We start from the raw sequence: 17,054 nt of genomic DNA on the forward strand, positions 1-17,054 counted from the left end.
AGTATGATTTCTACAAGTAAAAAAAAATCATATGTGAACTATGTTTGTTTTTAGCATTTTGTGTGTGTTCATGTTTTTTTTTCTCTCTCTCTCTCTTCATTCTAGCCTCTTTTCCCCCACCTCACTCTGTTCTCACATTGACATTGTTGCCTTTTTCAACGGACTCCTACTTATCTTTTCTAACTTTTGCAAGGTGAGAATTGAGAAGGTTATTATTCTTTAGTTTTATGTGTATAGCTATCTTAGAGTTGAGATCAATTGCATCGTGTCCACAAATCCTCTATAACACTAAGCTCCCTAGTTTTAAAAAGCCCACACTCAATTAAGGTCTCCAATTAGAATTGGATCATCCAATTTTGATTGGGTCTACAATTTCTCAAAGCTTCACAATCCAACGGATGTGGTACAGTCCTTTTGTTTTCTGGTTCATGGGTTCTGGTTTCAAAAGAAAATTGGTCTACCCACATATTCAGTTTCCATTATCCTAAATGGATGTCGGAAAGACAAATATATTCATGGCTCTCATTTCAGAGATTGTAAGCGATGCTTTCTTGTCTACCTAATGACAACATTAACACCTGAAGGCTCAGGAACTAAATTATCAGTTTCCTTAGGCATTGGCAACAACCAAACCAGCATGTGGCAGACATAATACAGCAGAAACCCAACATTTATTTAGGCAAAAAGCACTAATGTGAATTACCAGCTTCGCAGGCATGATGAGAACCCAGTCCTTGGTTCATGTAAATCTGAATCTAGCCGGCACTACCCCTTCACAAGCTGTTGCATAGTCTTCAGCGAGGTGCGGCGCAACTTCCGTGTGAGGGGAAATGAACTTCTCCACGAATACCTTCTCTCTCACCTTGAAAGCGGTATAGTAGTAGCCTGGGTTGCACTTGAGCAATCCATTTTCCATGAGAAACTTTACAACGTAGTACCTGGGTTTCATCCGGCCCTCCAGCTTGTAATTGATAATTATTGACCGTTCAGCAATGTAGGACGGTTCCAACCCCACCTCAGAGATGAGGAAATCAGACCTGCGCTGCAGTAATTCCTTTGACTTCCTCAGCACACACGGAGCCATACGCAGAGCAATGCTCACCTCAGCGTCTGACCACCTGAACGTCTTCTTCAAGTAGGCCACTTTGGCGGCGATCTTCTCCTCACCGAGGAATCCGACGGCATCCAACGCGTGCCTGAACATCCCCGAGCCACGAGGTACGCCAAGGCCTTCGGCGCATGCCACCATCACCCGGACGCGCTCTGGCTTGCTGCTCAGGACTCCGCCCTTAGCGAGGGACAGCTTGGTGATATTGCAATCATCTAGCCCGCACTGTCGTAAGAGCGCAACGTTGGGCTTGACCGTCCCCTCGATGTCAGCACCGGCGAGGTAGCCTTTCTTGAGCACCCGGAAGAGGTTCTCCGAGGAGCCTAAGAGGGGCAGGTAGTACCGCAGCTTGGAAACAATGGACCTGGAGCGGAAGTGGACGAAGGAGAGCGGGATGAGGCGCGCGATCTCGGAATGCGACAGGCCGAGGCCGGCGAGCTCAATTGCGACGGGGCCCAGGGTTTTCTCCACGCTGGCGCAGAGGAACAGCGGGTCCTTGGCGACGAGGGCGGCGACATCGGCGGCGGAGAGGCCGAGGCCGGCGAGGAAGGCGAGGACGGCGTCGGGCTTGGCGGGGGACTTGAGGTGGGAGAGCTTGGCGGAGGCCTTGAGTGCCTGGGCTCGGGTGAGGCCGCAGGTGGAGACGAGGTAGTCGTGGGCGACGAAGCTAGGGTTTGGGGAAACGGCGGCCGCGGAGAGGGGGCGGTGGAGAGGGGGGGCCTGAGAGGTGGCGGGAGAAGAGAGGAGCCGCACGAGGATGCAGCCACGGAGGCGGAGCATGGCGGCGGCGGCGGCGGCGGAGAGATTGATTCCCGATGGAGGCAGGGTGCGAATGGGATGGTGCTTCGGTGGAGGGGATGCGGCGCCCCGGCGAGACAGGTGAAGGCACGGAGGAAGTGAAGAGGAGAAGAGACCGGCGAGGATGGCGCTTCGCCGGCGGCGCCGCCGGAGAGATTTTCCGGTCCGCTGTGAGTGGAGAGGAAAAATGCGGAATGGCAGGCGCGATGCGAATGGAGGCTCCCCAAATTGCAATATCACTGAATCCCAGGGGTCTTTACGTCTTTCAAACATACAAAATACATTTTTTTTTCAAAAGAAAACATACATAATACATTGAGCCTTATGAAAACTTTCATATACACATGGAAAATAGATATCCCCTCCGTTCAATAACGTAGTGCGTATAGATTTTCGAAAGTCAGACTTTGCAAAATATGATCAAATTTATAAAGAAAACTACTTATACCTACATTATCAAATATATAAAATATGAACCTACGTCTTGTCTTATGATGAATCTAATGATATATGTTTGACATCTAGATGTAAATGTTTTCCTTCACAAACTTGGTCAAATTTTGTTAGGTTTGACTTTTCAAAAAATCTGTATGCAATCATTATGCAATCAGTATAATAAGGAAAATGGCTTTGAGAGATAAGATTATATCACAAAATAAGTTATTATACGACTTGTACTTATCTTGTGATTTTTTTTGTAGGTATAGTACTTCCTCCATTTTTATTTACTCTGCATATTAGAGTTGATTGAAGTCGAACTTCGTAAAGTTTGACCAAGTTTATAAAAAATATATAAATATTTATCCTAACAAATCTATATGATACGAAAGTACGTTCAATAATGAATATAATGGTATTGATTTGTTATTGTACATGTTAATATTTTTGACTATAAACTTTGTCAAAATTTATAAAGCTTGACTTTGACTAAAACTAATATGCAGAGTAAATAAAAACGAAGGGAGTAAATGGCTATGCTTTTTTTGTAGGTAGTAAATGGTTACTTTTTTCCGATTTTTTTAAATGGTTATGCTTGCTAATCAATCCAATCCAAATTATATGTCGCTCAAACATATGTATCTAATTAATATGGATCGGATGGAGCAGAAAAGTTCATACGGATATATATTTTCTCAAAACTTGAAAGTATGATTTCTACAAGTAAAAAAAAATCATATGTGAACTATGTTTGTTTTTAGCATTTTGTGTGTGTTCATGTTTTTTTTTCTCTCTCTCTCTCTTCATTCTAGCCTCTTTTCCCCCACCTCACTCTGTTCTCACATTGACATTGTTGCCTTTTTCAACGGACTCCTACTTATCTTTTCTAACTTTTGCAAGGTGAGAATTGAGAAGGTTATTATTCTTTAGTTTTATGTGTATAGCTATCTTAGAGTTGAGATCAATTGCATCGTGTCCACAAATCCTCTATAACACTAAGCTCCCTAGTTTTAAAAAGCCCACACTCAATTAAGGTCTCCAATTAGAATTGGATCATCCAATTTTGATTGGGTCTACAATTTCTCAAAGCTTCACAATCCAACGGATGTGGTACAGTCCTTTTGTTTTCTGGTTCATGGGTTCTGGTTTCAAAAGAAAATTGGTCTACCCACATATTCAGTTTCCATTATCCTAAATGGATGTCGGAAAGACAAATATATTCATGGCTCTCATTTCAGAGATTGTAAGCGATGCTTTCTTGTCTACCTAATGACAACATTAACACCTGAAGGCTCAGGAACTAAATTATCAGTTTCCTTAGGCATTGGCAACAACCAAACCAGCATGTGGCAGACATAATACAGCAGAAACCCAACATTTATTTAGGCAAAAAGCACTAATGTGAATTACCAGCTTCGCAGGCATGGTGAGAACCCAGTCCTTGTTTCATGTAAATCTGAATCTAGCCGGCACTACCCCTTCACAAGCTGTTGCATAGTCTTCAGCGAGGTGCGGCGCAACTTCCGTGTGAGGGGAAATGAACTTCTCCACGAATACCTTCTCTCTCACCTTGAAAGCGGTATAGTAGTAGCCTGGGTTGCACTTGAGCAATCCATTTTCCATGAGAAACTTTACAACGTAGTACCTGGGTTTCATCCGGCCCTCCAGCTTGTAATTGATAATTATTGACCGTTCAGCAATGTAGGACGGTTCCAACCCCACCTCAGAGATGAGGAAATCAGACCTGCGCTGCAGTAATTCCTTTGACTTCCTCAGCACACACGGAGCCATACGCAGAGCAATGCTCACCTCAGCGTCTGACCACCTGAACGTCTTCTTCAAGTAGGCCACTTTGGCGGCGATCTTCTCCTCACCGAGGAATCCGACGGCATCCAACGCGTGCCTGAACATCCCCGAGCCACGAGGTACGCCAAGGCCTTCGGCGCATGCCACCATCACCCGGACGCGCTCTGGCTTGCTGCTCAGGACTCCGCCCTTAGCGAGGGACAGCTTGGTGATATTGCAATCATCTAGCCCGCACTGTCGTAAGAGCGCAACGTTGGGCTTGACCGTCCCCTCGATGTCAGCACCGGCGAGGTAGCCTTTCTTGAGCACCCGGAAGAGGTTCTCCGAGGAGCCTAAGAGGGGCAGGTAGTACCGCAGCTTGGAAACAATGGACCTGGAGCGGAAGTGGACGAAGGAGAGCGGGATGAGGCGCGCGATCTCGGAATGCGACAGGCCGAGGCCGGCGAGCTCAATTGCGACGGGGCCCAGGGTTTTCTCCACGCTGGCGCAGAGGAACAGCGGGTCCTTGGCGACGAGGGCGGCGACATCGGCGGCGGAGAGGCCGAGGCCGGCGAGGAAGGCGAGGACGGCGTCGGGCTTGGCGGGGGACTTGAGGTGGGAGAGCTTGGCGGAGGCCTTGAGTGCCTGGGCTCGGGTGAGGCCGCAGGTGGAGACGAGGTAGTCGTGGGCGACGAAGCTAGGGTTTGGGGAAACGGCGGCCGCGGAGAGGGGGCGGTGGAGAGGGGGGGCCTGAGAGGTGGCGGGAGAAGAGAGGAGCCGCACGAGGATGCAGCCACGGAGGCGGAGCATGGCGGCGGCGGCGGCGGCGGAGAGATTGATTCCCGATGGAGGCAGGGTGCGAATGGGATGGTGCTTCGGTGGAGGGGATGCGGCGCCCCGGCGAGACAGGTGAAGGCACGGAGGAAGTGAAGAGGAGAAGAGACCGGCGAGGATGGCGCTTCGCCGGCGGCGCCGCCGGAGAGATTTTCCGGTCCGCTGTGAGTGGAGAGGAAAAATGCGGAATGGCAGGCGCGATGCGAATGGAGGCTCCCCAAATTGCAATATCACTGAATCCCAGGGGTCTTTACGTCTTTCAAACATACAAAATACATTTTTTTTTTCAAAAGAAAACATACATAATACATTGAGCCTTATGAAAACTTTCATATACACATGGAAAATAGATATCCCCTCCGTTCAATAACGTAGTGCGTATAGATTTTCGAAAGTCAGACTTTGCAAAATATGATCAAATTTATAAAGAAAACTACTTATACCTACATTATCAAATATATAAAATATGAACCTACGTCTTGTCTTATGATGAATCTAATGATATATGTTTGACATCTAGATGTAAATGTTTTCCTTCACAAACTTGGTCAAATTTTGTTAGGTTTGACTTTTCAAAAAATCTGTATGCAATCATTATGCAATCAGTATAATAAGGAAAATGGCTTTGAGAGATAAGATTATATCACAAAATAAGTTATTATACGACTTGTACTTATCTTGTGATTTTTTTTGTAGGTATAGTACTTCCTCCATTTTTATTTACTCTGCATATTAGAGTTGATTGAAGTCGAACTTCGTAAAGTTTGACCAAGTTTATAAAAAATATATAAATATTTATCCTAACAAATCTATATGATACGAAAGTACGTTCAATAATGAATATAATGGTATTGATTTGTTATTGTACATGTTAATATTTTTGACTATAAACTTTGTCAAAATTTATAAAGCTTGACTTTGACTAAAACTAATATGCAGAGTAAATAAAAACGAAGGGAGTAAATGGCTATGCTTTTTTTGTAGGTAGTAAATGGTTACTTTTTTCCGATTTTTTTAAATGGTTATGCTTGCTAATCAATCCAATCCAAATTATATGTCGCTCAAACATATGTATCTAATTAATATGGATCGGATGGAGCAGAAAAGTTCATACGGATATATATTTTCTCAAAACTTGAAAGTATGATTTCTACAAGTAAAAAAAAATCATATGTGAACTATGTTTGTTTTTAGCATTTTGTGTGTGTTCATGTTTTTTTTTCTCTCTCTCTCTCTTCATTCTAGCCTCTTTTCCCCCACCTCACTCTGTTCTCACATTGACATTGTTGCCTTTTTCAACGGACTCCTACTTATCTTTTCTAACTTTTGCAAGGTGAGAATTGAGAAGGTTATTATTCTTTAGTTTTATGTGTATAGCTATCTTAGAGTTGAGATCAATTGCATCGTGTCCACAAATCCTCTATAACACTAAGCTCCCTAGTTTTAAAAAGCCCACACTCAATTAAGGTCTCCAATTAGAATTGGATCATCCAATTTTGATTGGGTCTACAATTTCTCAAAGCTTCACAATCCAACGGATGTGGTACAGTCCTTTTGTTTTCTGGTTCATGGGTTCTGGTTTCAAAAGAAAATTGGTCTACCCACATATTCAGTTTCCATTATCCTAAATGGATGTCGGAAAGACAAATATATTCATGGCTCTCATTTCAGAGATTGTAAGCGATGCTTTCTTGTCTACCTAATGACAACATTAACACCTGAAGGCTCAGGAACTAAATTATCAGTTTCCTTAGGCATTGGCAACAACCAAACCAGCATGTGGCAGACATAATACAGCAGAAACCCAACATTTATTTAGGCAAAAAGCACTAATGTGAATTACCAGCTTCGCAGGCATGGTGAGAACCCAGTCCTTGTTTCATGTAAATCTGAATCTAGCCGGCACTACCCCTTCACAAGCTGTTGCATAGTCTTCAGCGAGGTGCGGCGCAACTTCCGTGTGAGGGGAAATGAACTTCTCCACGAATACCTTCTCTCTCACCTTGAAAGCGGTATAGTAGTAGCCTGGGTTGCACTTGAGCAATCCATTTTCCATGAGAAACTTTACAACGTAGTACCTGGGTTTCATCCGGCCCTCCAGCTTGTAATTGATAATTATTGACCGTTCAGCAATGTAGGACGGTTCCAACCCCACCTCAGAGATGAGGAAATCAGACCTGCGCTGCAGTAATTCCTTTGACTTCCTCAGCACACACGGAGCCATACGCAGAGCAATGCTCACCTCAGCGTCTGACCACCTGAACGTCTTCTTCAAGTAGGCCACTTTGGCGGCGATCTTCTCCTCACCGAGGAATCCGACGGCATCCAACGCGTGCCTGAACATCCCCGAGCCACGAGGTACGCCAAGGCCTTCGGCGCATGCCACCATCACCCGGACGCGCTCTGGCTTGCTGCTCAGGACTCCGCCCTTAGCGAGGGACAGCTTGGTGATATTGCAATCATCTAGCCCGCACTGTCGTAAGAGCGCAACGTTGGGCTTGACCGTCCCCTCGATGTCAGCACCGGCGAGGTAGCCTTTCTTGAGCACCCGGAAGAGGTTCTCCGAGGAGCCTAAGAGGGGCAGGTAGTACCGCAGCTTGGAAACAATGGACCTGGAGCGGAAGTGGACGAAGGAGAGCGGGATGAGGCGCGCGATCTCGGAATGCGACAGGCCGAGGCCGGCGAGCTCAATTGCGACGGGGCCCAGGGTTTTCTCCACGCTGGCGCAGAGGAACAGCGGGTCCTTGGCGACGAGGGCGGCGACATCGGCGGCGGAGAGGCCGAGGCCGGCGAGGAAGGCGAGGACGGCGTCGGGCTTGGCGGGGGACTTGAGGTGGGAGAGCTTGGCGGAGGCCTTGAGTGCCTGGGCTCGGGTGAGGCCGCAGGTGGAGACGAGGTAGTCGTGGGCGACGAAGCTAGGGTTTGGGAAAACGGCGGCCGCGGAGAGGGGGCGGTGGAGAGGGGGGGCCTGAGAGGTGGCGGGAGAAGAGAGGAGCCGCACGAGGATGCAGCCACGGAGGCGGAGCATGGCGGCGGCGGCGGCGGCGGAGAGATTGATTCCCGATGGAGGCAGGGTGCGAATGGGATGGTGCTTCGGTGGAGGGGATGCGGCGCCCCGGCGAGACAGGTGAAGGCACGGAGGAAGTGAAGAGGAGAAGAGACCGGCGAGGATGGCGCTTCGCCGGCGGCGCCGCCGGAGAGATTTTCCGGTCCGCTGTGAGTGGAGAGGAAAAATGCGGAATGGCAGGCACGATGCGAATGGAGGCTCCCCAAATTGCAATATCACTGAATCCCAGGGGTCTTTACGTCTTTCAAACATACAAAATACATTTTTTTTTCAAAAGAAAACATACATAATACATTGAGCCTTATGAAAACTTTCATATACACATGGAAAATAGATATCCCCTCCGTTCAATAACGTAGTGCGTATAGATTTTCGAAAGTCAGACTTTGCAAAATATGATCAAATTTATAAAGAAAACTACTTATACCTACATTATCAAATATATAAAATATGAACCTACGTCTTGTCTTATGATGAATCTAATGATATATGTTTGACATCTAGATGTAAATGTTTTCCTTCACAAACTTGGTCAAATTTTGTTAGGTTTGACTTTTCAAAAAATCTGTATGCAATCATTATGCAATCAGTATAATAAGGAAAATGGCTTTGAGAGATAAGATTATATCACAAAATAAGTTATTATACGACTTGTACTTATCTTGTGATTTTTTTTGTAGGTATAGTACTTCCTCCATTTTTATTTACTCTGCATATTAGAGTTGATTGAAGTCGAACTTCGTAAAGTTTGACCAAGTTTATAAAAAATATATAAATATTTATCCTAACAAATCTATATGATACGAAAGTACGTTCAATAATGAATATAATGGTATTGATTTGTTATTGTACATGTTAATATTTTTGACTATAAACTTTGTCAAAATTTATAAAGCTTGACTTTGACTAAAACTAATATGCAGAGTAAATAAAAACGAAGGGAGTAAATGGCTATGCTTTTTTTGTAGGTAGTAAATGGTTACTTTTTTCCGATTTTTTTAAATGGTTATGCTTGCTAATCAATCCAATCCAAATTATATGTCGCTCAAACATATGTATCTAATTAATATGGATCGGATGGAGCAGAAAAGTTCATACGGATATATATTTTCTCAAAACTTGAAAGTATGATTTCTACAAGTAAAAAAAAATCATATGTGAACTATGTTTGTTTTTAGCATTTTGTGTGTGTTCATGTTTTTTTTTCTCTCTCTCTCTCTCTTCATTCTAGCCTCTTTTCCCCCACCTCACTCTGTTCTCACATTGACATTGTTGCCTTTTTCAACGGACTCCTACTTATCTTTTCTAACTTTTGCAAGGTGAGAATTGAGAAGGTTATTATTCTTTAGTTTTATGTGTATAGCTATCTTAGAGTTGAGATCAATTGCATCGTGTCCACAAATCCTCTATAACACTAAGCTCCCTAGTTTTAAAAAGCCCACACTCAATTAAGGTCTCCAATTAGAATTGGATCATCCAATTTTGATTGGGTCTACAATTTCTCAAAGCTTCACAATCCAACGGATGTGGTACAGTCCTTTTGTTTTCTGGTTCATGGGTTCTGGTTTCAAAAGAAAATTGGTCTACCCACATATTCAGTTTCCATTATCCTAAATGGATGTCGGAAAGACAAATATATTCATGGCTCTCATTTCAGAGATTGTAAGCGATGCTTTCTTGTCTACCTAATGACAACATTAACACCTGAAGGCTCAGGAACTAAATTATCAGTTTCCTTAGGCATTGGCAACAACCAAACCAGCATGTGGCAGACATAATACAGCAGAAACCCAACATTTATTTAGGCAAAAAGCACTAATGTGAATTACCAGCTTCGCAGGCATGGTGAGAACCCAGTCCTTGGTTCATGTAAATCTGAATCTAGCCGGCACTACCCCTTCACAAGCTGTTGCATAGTCTTCAGCGAGGTGCGGCGCAACTTCCGTGTGAGGGGAAATGAACTTCTCCACGAATACCTTCTCTCTCACCTTGAAAGCGGTATAGTAGTAGCCTGGGTTGCACTTGAGCAATCCATTTTCCATGAGAAACTTTACAACGTAGTACCTGGGTTTCATCCGGCCCTCCAGCTTGTAATTGATAATTATTGACCGTTCAGCAATGTAGGACGGTTCCAACCCCACCTCAGAGATGAGGAAATCAGACCTGCGCTGCAGTAATTCCTTTGACTTCCTCAGCACACACGGAGCCATACGCAGAGCAATGCTCACCTCAGCGTCTGACCACCTGAACGTCTTCTTCAAGTAGGCCACTTTGGCGGCGATCTTCTCCTCACCGAGGAATCCGACGGCATCCAATGCGTGCCTGAACATCCCCGAGCCACGAGGTACGCCAAGGCCTTCGGCGCATGCCACCATCACCCGGACGCGCTCTGGCTTGCTGCTCAGGACTCCGCCCTTAGCGAGGGACAGCTTGGTGATATTGCAATCATCTAGCCCGCACTGTCGTAAGAGCGCAACGTTGGGCTTGACCGTCCCCTCGATGTCAGCACCGGCGAGGTAGCCTTTCTTGAGCACCCGGAAGAGGTTCTCCGAGGAGCCTAAGAGGGGCAGGTAGTACCGCAGCTTGGAAACAATGGACCTGGAGCGGAAGTGGACGAAGGAGAGCGGGATGAGGCGCGCGATCTCGGAATGCGACAGGCCGAGGCCGGCGAGCTCAATTGCGACGGGGCCCAGGGTTTTCTCCACGCTGGCGCAGAGGAACAGCGGGTCCTTGGCGACGAGGGCGGCGACATCGGCGGCGGAGAGGCCGAGGCCGGCGAGGAAGGCGAGGACGGCGTCGGGCTTGGCGGGGGACTTGAGGTGGGAGAGCTTGGCGGAGGCCTTGAGTGCCTGGGCTCGGGTGAGGCCGCAGGTGGAGACGAGGTAGTCGTGGGCGACGAAGCTAGGGTTTGGGGAAACGGCGGCCGCGGAGAGGGGGCGGTGGAGAGGGGGGGCCTGAGAGGTGGCGGGAGAAGAGAGGAGCCGCACGAGGATGCAGCCACGGAGGCGGAGCATGGCGGCGGCGGCGGCGGCGGAGAGATTGATTCCCGATGGAGGCAGGGTGCGAATGGGATGGTGCTTCGGTGGAGGGGATGCGGCGCCCCGGCGAGACAGGTGAAGGCACGGAGGAAGTGAAGAGGAGAAGAGACCGGCGAGGATGGCGCTTCGCCGGCGGCGCCGCCGGAGAGATTTTCCGGTCCGCTGTGAGTGGAGAGGAAAAATGCGGAATGGCAGGCGCGATGCGAATGGAGGCTCCCCAAATTGCAATATCACTGAATCCCAGGGGTCTTTACGTCTTTCAAACATACAAAATACATTTTTTTTTTCAAAAGAAAACATACATAATACATTGAGCCTTATGAAAACTTTCATATACACATGGAAAATAGATATCCCCTCCGTTCAATAACGTAGTGCGTATAGATTTTCGAAAGTCAGACTTTGCAAAATATGATCAAATTTATAAAGAAAACTACTTATACCTACATTATCAAATATATAAAATATGAACCTACGTCTTGTCTTATGATGAATCTAATGATATATGTTTGACATCTAGATGTAAATGTTTTCCTTCACAAACTTGGTCAAATTTTGTTAGGTTTGACTTTTCAAAAAATCTGTATGCAATCATTATGCAATCAGTATAATAAGGAAAATGGCTTTGAGAGATAAGATTATATCACAAAATAAGTTATTATACGACTTGTACTTATCTTGTGATTTTTTTTGTAGGTATAGTACTTCCTCCATTTTTATTTACTCTGCATATTAGAGTTGATTGAAGTCGTAAAAAATATATAAATATTTATCCTAACAAATCTATATGATACGAAAGTACGTTCAATAATGAATATAATGGTATTGATTTGTTATTGTACATGTTAATATTTTTGACTATAAACTTTGTCAAAATTTATAAAGCTTGACTTTGACTAAAACTAATATGCAGAGTAAATAAAAACGAAGGGAGTAAATGGCTATGCTTTTTTTGTAGGTAGTAAATGGTTACTTTTTTCCGATTTTTTTAAATGGTTATGCTTGCTAATCAATCCAATCCAAATTATATGTCGCTCAAACATATGTATCTAATTAATATGGATCGGATGGAGCAGAAAAGTTCATACGGATATATATTTTCTCAAAACTTGAAAGTATGATTTCTACAAGTAAAAAAAAATCATATGTGAACTATGTTTGTTTTTAGCATTTTGTGTGTGTTCATGTTTTTTTTTCTCTCTCTCTCTCTTCATTCTAGCCTCTTTTCCCCCACCTCACTCTGTTCTCACATTGACATTGTTGCCTTTTTCAACGGACTCCTACTTATCTTTTCTAACTTTTGCAAGGTGAGAATTGAGAAGGTTATTATTCTTTAGTTTTATGTGTATAGCTATCTTAGAGTTGAGATCAATTGCATCGTGTCCACAAATCCTCTATAACACTAAGCTCCCTAGTTTTAAAAAGCCCACACTCAATTAAGGTCTCCAATTAGAATTGGATCATCCAATTTTGATTGGGTCTACAATTTCTCAAAGCTTCACAATCCAACGGATGTGGTACAGTCCTTTTGTTTTCTGGTTCATGGGTTCTGGTTTCAAAAGAAAATTGGTCTACCCACATATTCAGTTTCCATTATCCTAAATGGATGTCGGAAAGACAAATATATTCATGGCTCTCATTTCAGAGATTGTAAGCGATGCTTTCTTGTCTACCTAATGACAACATTAACACCTGAAGGCTCAGGAACTAAATTATCAGTTTCCTTAGGCATTGGCAACAACCAAACCAGCATGTGGCAGACATAATACAGCAGAAACCCAACATTTATTTAGGCAAAAAGCACTAATGTGAATTACCAGCTTCGCAGGCATGGTGAGAACCCAGTCCTTGTTTCATGTAAATCTGAATCTAGCCGGCACTACCCCTTCACAAGCTGTTGCATAGTCTTCAGCGAGGTGCGGCGCAACTTCCGTGTGAGGGGAAATGAACTTCTCCACGAATACCTTCTCTCTCACCTTGAAAGCGGTATAGTAGTAGCCTGGGTTGCACTTGAGCAATCCATTTTCCATGAGAAACTTTACAACGTAGTACCTGGGTTTCATCCGGCCCTCCAGCTTGTAATTGATAATTATTGACCGTTCAGCAATGTAGGACGGTTCCAACCCCACCTCAGAGATGAGGAAATCAGACCTGCGCTGCAGTAATTCCTTTGACTTCCTCAGCACACACGGAGCCATACGCAGAGCAATGCTCACCTCAGCGTCTGACCACCTGAACGTCTTCTTCAAGTAGGCCACTTTGGCGGCGATCTTCTCCTCACCGAGGAATCCGACGGCATCCAACGCGTGCCTGAACATCCCCGAGCCACGAGGTACGCCAAGGCCTTCGGCGCATGCCACCATCACCCGGACGCGCTCTGGCTTGCTGCTCAGGACTCCGCCCTTAGCGAGGGACAACTTGGTGATATTGCAATCATCTAGCCCGCACTGTCGTAAGAGCGCAACGTTGGGCTTGACCGTCCCCTCGATGTCAGCACCGGCGAGGTAGCCTTTCTTGAGCACCCGGAAGAGGTTCTCCGAGGAGCCTAAGAGGGGCAGGTAGTACCGCAGCTTGGAAACAATGGACCTGGAGCGGAAGTGGACGAAGGAGAGCGGGATGAGGCGCGCGATCTCGGAATGCGACAGGCCGAGGCCGGCGAGGAAGGCGAGGACGGCGTCGGGCTTGGCGGGGGACTTGAGGTGGGAGAGCTTGGCGGAGGCCTTGAGTGCCTGGGCTCGGGTGAGGCCGCAGGTGGAGACGAGGTAGTCGTGGGCGACGAAGCTAGGGTTTGGGGAAACGGCGGCCGCGGAGAGGGGGCGGTGGAGAGGGGGGGCCTGAGAGGTGGCGGGAGAAGAGAGGAGCCGCACGAGGATGCAGCCATGGAGGCGGAGCATGGCGGCGGCGGCGGCGGCGGAGAGATTGATTCCCGATGGAGGCAGGGTGCGAATGGGATGGTGCTTCGGTGGAGGGGATGCGGCGCCCCGGCGAGACAGGTGAAGGCACGGAGGAAGTGAAGAGGAGAAGAGACCGGCGAGGATGGCGCTTCGCCGGCGGCGGCGGCGGCGGCGCCGCCGGAGAGATTTTCCGGTCCGCTGTGAGTGGAGAGGAAAAATGCGGAATGGCAGGCGCGATGCGAATGGAGGCTCCCCAAATTGCAATATCACTGAATCCCAGGGGTCTTTACGTCTTTCAAACATACAAAATACATTTTTTTTTCAAAAGAAAACATACATAATACATTGAGCCTTATGAAAACTTTCATATACACATGGAAAATAGATATCCCCTCCGTTCAATAACGTAGTGCGTATAGATTTTCGAAAGTCAGACTTTGCAAAATATGATCAAATTTATAAAGAAAACTACTTATACCTACATTATCAAATATATAAAATATGAACCTACGTCTTGTCTTATGATGAATCTAATGATATATGTTTGACATCTAGATGTAAATGTTTTCCTTCACAAACTTGGTCAAATTTTGTTAGGTTTGACTTTTCAAAAAATCTGTATGCAATCATTATGCAATCAGTATAATAAGGAAAATGGCTTTGAGAGATAAGATTATATCACAAAATAAGTTATTATACGACTTGTACTTATCTTGTGATTTTTTTTGTAGGTATAGTACTTCCTCCATTTTTATTTACTCTGCATATTAGAGTTGATTGAAGTCGAACTTCGTAAAGTTTGACCAAGTTTATAAAAAATATATAAATATTTATCCTAACAAATCTATATGATACGAAAGTACGTTCAATAATGAATATAATGGTATTGATTTGTTATTGTACATGTTAATATTTTGACTATAAACTTTGTCAAAATTTATAAAGCTTGACTTTGACTAAAACTAATATGCAAAGTAAATAAAAACGAAGGGAGTAAATGGCTATGCTTTTTTTGTAGGTAGTAAATGGTTACTTTTTTCCGATTTTTTTAAATGGTTATGCTTGCTAATCAATCCAATCCAAATTATATGTCGCTCAAACATATGTATCTAATTAATATGGATCGGATGGAGCAGAAAAGTTCATACGGATATATATTTTCTCAAAACTTGAAAGTATGATTTCTACAAGTAAAAAAAAATCATATGTGAACTATGTTTGTTTTTAGCATTTTGTGTGTGTTCATGTTTTTTTTTCTCTCTCTCTCTTCATTCTAGCCTCTTTTCCCCCACCTCACTCTGTTCTCACATTGACATTGTTGCCTTTTTCAACGGACTCCTACTTATCTTTTCTAACTTTTGCAAGGTGAGAATTGAGAAGGTTATTATTCTTTAGTTTTATGTGTATAGCTATCTTAGAGTTGAGATCAATTGCATCATGTCCACAAATCCTCTATAACACTAAGCTCCCTAGTTTTAAAAAGCCCACACTCAATTAAGGTCTCCAATTAGAATTGGATCATCCAATTTTGATTGGGTCTACAATTTCTCAAAGCTTCACAATCCAATTCTTTTATACTATACAATATGCTTCCTAATTTTTAAGGCCTCATAATTATTAAGGTATTTAATATAGGTTGATCATCCAATTTTGACTGGGTCAACAATTTCTCAACCTCTTCAATTGAATTTTTTTAATTCACTATGTTCCAAAATTTTGAATCTCTTTCATTCAATTGAGGTATTCAATTTTGATTTGGTTGACGATTTTGAGTGGGCCAATGATTTTCAAATCAATCAGCTGCAACTGACCTATAAAAACATATCAATCCCATACACCCCTCCCACCACCTAGAAAAAAGAAGCGTCACTATATGATATTGTAGTATCAATATAGTACATGCAACCACCGATGCAGAAATTTCCCACATAAATATAGGTTGGTTAGCGGATGACACAGTCATCTCCCCACCCGCCTAACTTAATATTCCATCAGTTATAAAATATGAAGGGTATTAATTTTGTAGAAAGTCAAACTTCTTTAACTTTGACCAACTTCAGAGCAAAAATATCAACATCCACAATATTAAACAAAAAAAGTATGGAAATTCATTTCGTGATGAATCTAAAAATACTGATTTAATCTTATGAATTTTGATATATTTCTCTACAAATTTGATGAAACTTAAAATGTTTGATTTTAAAAAATATAATACACATTATATTGGGAAACAGAGTGATTAGTTTTTTAAGATACACAACAACATGAACGGCGCAGCAAAGCGCGCACAACCCTTCTAGTTAGTAGTATATCTAAGAACAATTGGCATCCCATTGATGATCGATCAACCTTCTTAGTCCAGCTAGTGGCTGGTCGTCTGGAGATCTATATGGAGTCAGTTGAGATGCGATGGTCAGCCAAGTGGGTTGATCAATGCTCCTCTTAAAATTCGAAGCCTAAAGTAGATGTGCTACTCGAGAAATAAAAAGACCAACGTAGACCGTACTAACATCTAATATTTGACGTCACATTTGAATTTGATACTATTCACATCCATAATTGTCCCTTTGCTCATCGAATTATGAATCTTATATAAATGTTGTAAATGATCAATTTTATAATAATTTTAGGGTTGTAGTTCGGTGCATAGGTAGCTCAGAGGAACCATAGCCGTCACTTCCTCTCCAAAAAAGCTTAGGGTTCCTATGCGGCCATGCCTCCCGTGGCGTCGCTGCCGGTCCACCTCGTCTCCGGTGGCCCTAGGGCCATGGGGACACGGTGGATCTCATCCCTTACCAGCGGGAGGGCTTCGTTTTTAGATATTTCTTTGAATTTTGTTAGGGTTGTGTCCTGCTAAAGAGGACAAGACAACGACGGCTTCGTGAAGATTGAATAAGGTTCTTCCCGCCTAGCCCCCGTCTCGATGGCGCATCTAACATCGTCGGAGAGTGTGTGGAGGTGTGTCTCCAGCGGATCTCACAGGATTCGGTAGGTGGTTTGTCTTTGGTGGATCTACTCGGACCCGGTCTTCGTTCGTCTACGTTTGTCTGTCGTTAGATTGGATCCTTCCGATCTATGGTTCTCATCATCGG

At 44.3% G+C, this 17,054-nt stretch overlaps 5 protein-coding genes across 5 annotated transcripts; all 5 read right to left on the reverse strand.

Moving 5' to 3' along the window:
- Positions 1-589: 589 nt before the first annotated feature.
- LOC125513642 (uncharacterized) lies at positions 590-2,067 on the reverse strand. The gene has a single exon (XM_087528712.1). The coding sequence runs from the start codon at positions 1,886-1,888 to the stop codon at positions 740-742; it is 1,149 nt and encodes a 382-aa protein (XP_087384838.1). The 5' UTR covers positions 1,889-2,067; the 3' UTR covers positions 590-739.
- A 1,573-nt stretch (positions 2,068-3,640) lies between these two features.
- LOC147963275 (uncharacterized) lies at positions 3,641-5,118 on the reverse strand. Its single transcript, XM_087528778.1, has one exon. It carries the CDS (start codon positions 4,937-4,939, stop codon positions 3,791-3,793), a length of 1,149 nt encoding a protein of 382 aa, XP_087384904.1. The 5' UTR covers positions 4,940-5,118; the 3' UTR covers positions 3,641-3,790.
- A 1,574-nt stretch (positions 5,119-6,692) lies between these two features.
- LOC147963276 (uncharacterized) lies at positions 6,693-8,154 on the reverse strand. The gene has a single exon (XM_087528986.1). The coding sequence runs from the start codon at positions 7,989-7,991 to the stop codon at positions 6,843-6,845; it is 1,149 nt and encodes a 382-aa protein (XP_087385112.1). The 5' UTR covers positions 7,992-8,154; the 3' UTR covers positions 6,693-6,842.
- Positions 8,155-9,745: 1,591 nt separating this feature from the next.
- LOC147963277 (uncharacterized) lies at positions 9,746-11,225 on the reverse strand. Its single transcript, XM_087527997.1, has one exon. It carries the CDS (start codon positions 11,042-11,044, stop codon positions 9,896-9,898), a length of 1,149 nt encoding a protein of 382 aa, XP_087384123.1. The 5' UTR covers positions 11,045-11,225; the 3' UTR covers positions 9,746-9,895.
- Positions 11,226-12,771: 1,546 nt separating this feature from the next.
- Positions 12,772-14,221, reverse strand: LOC147963278 (uncharacterized). The gene has a single exon (XM_087527996.1). The coding sequence runs from the start codon at positions 13,960-13,962 to the stop codon at positions 12,922-12,924; it is 1,041 nt and encodes a 346-aa protein (XP_087384122.1). The 5' UTR covers positions 13,963-14,221; the 3' UTR covers positions 12,772-12,921.
- Positions 14,222-17,054: the final 2,833 nt, after the last annotated feature.

Source organism: Triticum urartu, chromosome 6A (genome assembly GCF_056163025.1).
Source record: "Triticum urartu cultivar PI428250 chromosome 6A, HENAU_Tu73, whole genome shotgun sequence".
In the NCBI taxonomy this organism is placed as follows: domain Eukaryota; kingdom Viridiplantae; phylum Streptophyta; class Magnoliopsida; order Poales; family Poaceae; genus Triticum; species Triticum urartu.